Source organism: Mus caroli, chromosome 3, assembly GCF_900094665.2.
Source record: "Mus caroli chromosome 3, CAROLI_EIJ_v1.1, whole genome shotgun sequence".
Classification (NCBI taxonomy): domain Eukaryota; kingdom Metazoa; phylum Chordata; class Mammalia; order Rodentia; family Muridae; genus Mus; species Mus caroli.
The window spans coordinates 48,750,196-48,754,482 of record NC_034572.1 but is presented as its reverse complement, the minus strand read 5'-3'; the positions used below and the strand labels follow the sequence as shown (position 1 = coordinate 48,754,482).

At 40.6% G+C, this 4,287-nt stretch overlaps 1 protein-coding gene across 4 annotated transcripts in view; it reads right to left on the bottom strand.

The window, feature by feature from the left end:
- Positions 1 to 2,855: 2,855 nt before the first annotated feature.
- The window catches only part of Ccdc169 (coiled-coil domain containing 169), a 33,580-nt gene continuing 32,148 nt past the window's right edge, over positions 2,856 to 4,287 (bottom strand). For 2 of the 4 annotated variants that reach the window (XM_021158011.2, XM_021158009.1), the window contains one exon: positions 2,934 to 3,199. In XM_021158011.2, coding sequence (XP_021013670.1) covers positions 3,100 to 3,199 — 100 coding nt within the window. In that variant the 3' untranslated portion in view covers positions 2,934 to 3,099. Of the gene's footprint in view, positions 3,200 to 3,972; positions 4,105 to 4,287 lie in introns of all 4 variants that reach the window. The other 2 variants (XR_002377527.1, XM_021158010.1) reach the window with 2 other exon arrangements.

The window sequence follows — 4,287 nt, the reverse complement described above, 5'->3', positions numbered from 1 at the left end:
GCTATGATAGAACACTAACAAATTTAGGAGAGGGGAGGGTTTATTTAGTTGACATTCCCATGTCATAGGCTATCATTGAGAGAAGTCGGGGCTAGAGCCTAAAGTCGAGACCATGAAGGGATGTGGCTCTCTGGCTTGCTCAGCAACATTCCTTACACAGCCCAGGACCACCTGCCTAGGTTTGGCAATGCCCATGGTTGTCTAGGCCCACATCACAAACTGGCTATCCAGAAAGTGCCCTGCAGACCCTCCCAACAAGATAATCTGATAGAGACTGTTCAACTAGGGGTTCCCTCTTCCTAGATGTGTCCAGTTTTAAGCTACATAACAAGACACAGTCTCAAGACAAAGACAAAATCAAACAAACATGCAACGACCACCAGAGAGAAGGCACAAAAGGGGATGTCTGCTTGATATAGGGTCTCATACAATTCTGCGCCTGTGGTGTGCTCCTGGACAGTGTTTCTAACACACACAACAGCTCAGTGTTTATGACCTATGCACTGGTAAACAAAGTTCTTCCCGTCCATGAACCATGAGCCTCGGGTGCATTCTTCCAAGAAAGGAGACTGTTCATTGAGCGTAAAGCAATCTGGATCACAGCCCACTAGTTTGATCACCAAATACTTTTTTTTTTCTTCAGAACTTGCACAGGGTCAAAGCCCTGTCTCTCCCCTTTATCCAGGTGCAACTCAAAGAAATATAATGGTGGAAGAAACAAAATGGATTTTTAATACTTTGTGTTTTAATATACTTTCTTGCTTTAAAAATAGTTTTAATATCAAGTGAATGAGTTCTTCAGTTCTGGCCTTGCAAGAGTGGCAGAATTTAGCCATTCACTGTGACTAAATAGAAGGGTAGATAAAAATAGATAAGACAGTTGTTTGCAGGTGTAAGAGGGAATCCTTGAGAAGGCACAAGTCCAGTTGCCTCCTTAGTTCCTCCCCTATACACATCACAGACTTCAGAGAAGGAAGTACCATGGTAACAGGACCGTTTCCCACATTAGAAGAGACAGAAGCTGGTGGAAGAGGCTGATGTTGAACACAAAGGCCTGTCCAAAAACAGAACCCCAAGTCTGCACAGGATACCGTAACCCCTACAGGACACCAAGGCATAAATTGCAAAATGGTAAAGCAGAGTGCCTGCAAGCCTCCGGGCATCCAGGTCTGGGCCAAGCAGAGCTATGTGTCCTTTGTGTCGCTCACGGTATCTTCACTGGGGCCTCAGGCTAGCTATATCTTAGCAACCTCATTCATGGCAAGTTTACTCACTCCAATGGAAGTCTGAGGCGTTAAATAGAACTGTAAGCAATTTAAATGCTCATAGGAATATTGCAATCTGCAATATGATATTATTGATACTCAACATCCAATAAAAACTGTATAGATATATGAAGCAGAATGGGAGACCCAAAGCCAGGAGAAAAATCAGTCTTTAGAAACAAACTTGGAAGAGAAATAAAGAAAGAGAAAATATGTACATTAAAGCCACTATCATATCAATATTCCATTTTATTAAAATATTTTATTCTTCAATAATTTTGCACATGTATACAATGTATTTATTTCATACACACACCAATTCAAAGATCCCATAACCCCTTCCCAACAGCATATCTTTAAATATGTGTGCATACACACACATATATACATGCATATATATATATGTATATATATATATACATGCATATATATATAGATACACACACACATCTATTCCATTGAAGCCAGTTAGTGCTGTCCACAAATACATAGCCGTGGGGCCATCTACTGGATCATTCTGAACCTACCAGGGACCACACCCTTAAAAGGAAGGACTCTCCCTCTCCTAGCAGACCTCGGTGTCACCAGCTCCTCTGCTAGGGGTGAGGCCCATGTGTCCCTCTGCCACTGGAGCTGGAATGTTGGCTAGCTTGATCTTGAGCAGGTTTTGTGCAGGCAACCATAGCTACTGCAAGTTCATGAGTGCAGCATTATGGTTCTATTATCTACACATACATGTACATATTATGCATAATACATACATACATACATAGATACATACATACACATAAACCCCTCAGGTGTAAAAGGCACATTACATATAAAAGGAAACAAATGACATTTTTCATCAGATATAGGTTAAAACATCACTTGCTTAAACATGCACAAGAAATTTAAATTCCAATAATTTCTCTCATTTAAATGGGTAAGTTATATGAATCTTCCTGATCTCGATTACAATTAGAAAAAACATTCGAGTCACAAAACACCCTAAACACGAATAAAATTCAATAAAGTTCATAGGTCCTAGAAACAATGTCTTATTCTCCCTCTATTTCCTTCTAGTCTCCAGTATTCCAAACTCCTGCAAAGTTTGGTCCAAAAACTAAACCATTGTTGTGAATTAGTAAATATCACAAAATGACTTTAATGCCACATACACAGTGGCAGACCCCTGTGACTGAATAGGCTTTCTAGAAATTTTATAAACTATACAGTTTACCACAGTCATTTTTCTAGATGTAGGAAATAAACATGAGGTGATAGGATTTGCCCTAAATCCTCAAGGTTACTGGCGGGGGGGCGGGGAGGGGCCAAGAACAATGCAGTGCATGACTGAAGTTATTGACAATATTTCCCTGAAACTTTCATATGCATGTGATCTGGGAATATGTTGAAACCTTGATTTTAAAAAGTTGAACTGAGCATGATGCAATTTAAAATAACAAAAAGGTGGATATATATATATATATATATATATATATATATATATATATATAGTTCTAACTAATGGCCAATTTAGAAACCAAATACAACATAAAAGTGCAATCAGAGAATATCAGAAACACTCTACTGAGAGTGCCAGAAGGATGTCAGCCTTCGGGTCCCTTCTAAGGTATTGTAAGAACTATAAGCGCATGTACTGGATATTTACAGTTACTGGAGACACATGACTTTTATGCAGGCAGAAGAATCAACTTTTGAAAGAGTGAGAGAAGCCGCTCTCCCTCATCTATTTCCTCCCCTGAGGAATGTATTGAACATTAGCTTCCTAAACTGAAGACACTGAATGAAGAAAAAGATGGAAAAAATAGAAGTCTGCCCAGCTCTGGAATCACGGGTTGAGTTTTGGAAGATGGTTTGATCTTGAAACCTTTTTAACTGGTCCTTTCTTGGCATTTGTTGTCTTCTGATTCATGGAATTGTGTCTTCCACTGAAATAAAATAAGCATCGATCATAATTTTTCTGTCACTGCTGTCTGCAATAAAAACGCCATATATGAAGAACTATGGTTGACCCATCTCCTCCAGTCTGGAGTAAGGAAGCCTTCATCCGCACATGTTCTGCTTACAGCACAGTCTCAGGCAACCATGTCACTGTCTCACTACAGCTATGGGGCAACCACTGCAAAGGCAGGTACTCATCAGAGGAGTCCCCAGAAGCAGCCCGTCGGGTACCCAATGTGGAAGCCCCTGTCTGGAGAGAGGGGAAGGGGATCAAGGGCTACTTACCCTGAATTAAAGTCAAGAGCACAGAGAAGCCAAGAAATAGGGTAGGGATAATAAGATAACACTAACACAGAGATTTCTGTTCTTAGATCCCATGGAATCTCCTCTTACTGACTTATACAGCTTTGTGCGGGTGGCTTCTTTGTGTTCTTCTGTGAAATAGCAGAGGCTGCTTCAGCTGAGGTACTTTTCAAATAGATTTTAGAGTGTGGTCTCAGCAAAAACAATCAAGTAAAGACCTGTCATTTTCCTCCTAAGCAAGGAAAAACTTTCTCTCCCCCATAAAAGCAAAGAGAAATTGTCAATAAATAAATAAATAAAATAAAAAGAGTTCCAAAGCAGTTTGGAACTCTAGAAATCAAAAATGTGTGTAACAATTCTCAAGAATGTATAAAACAAAGAAGAAAAGTTGGGGACTTGGTGAGAACATTGAGTTGTGTGGAATTTAGTTTCCCCTAGCCCTACACCTGCCCCTTACCTCCAAGAAAACCAACAGCCCATAGCTATGGTAAAACCAGGAGCCAACACACACTACAGGAGCCGCCAATCACTGACTGCAAAGCTCTTCTTCTTTGGCCTTCTCTGGACATGGTCCAGCATGGAGAATTTGCTGGAACAAATTGAAGCCATCATTTAATTTCATGGCTACTATTATTTAAAACTAAACTAACCAGGAAAGATAAAAGGCTGGGGTGGGTATTAATAAACTCCAGCACCGCCGGGCGTGGTGGCGCACGCCTTTAGTCCCAGCACTCGGGAGGCAGAGGCAGGCGGATTTCTGAGTTCGAGGCCA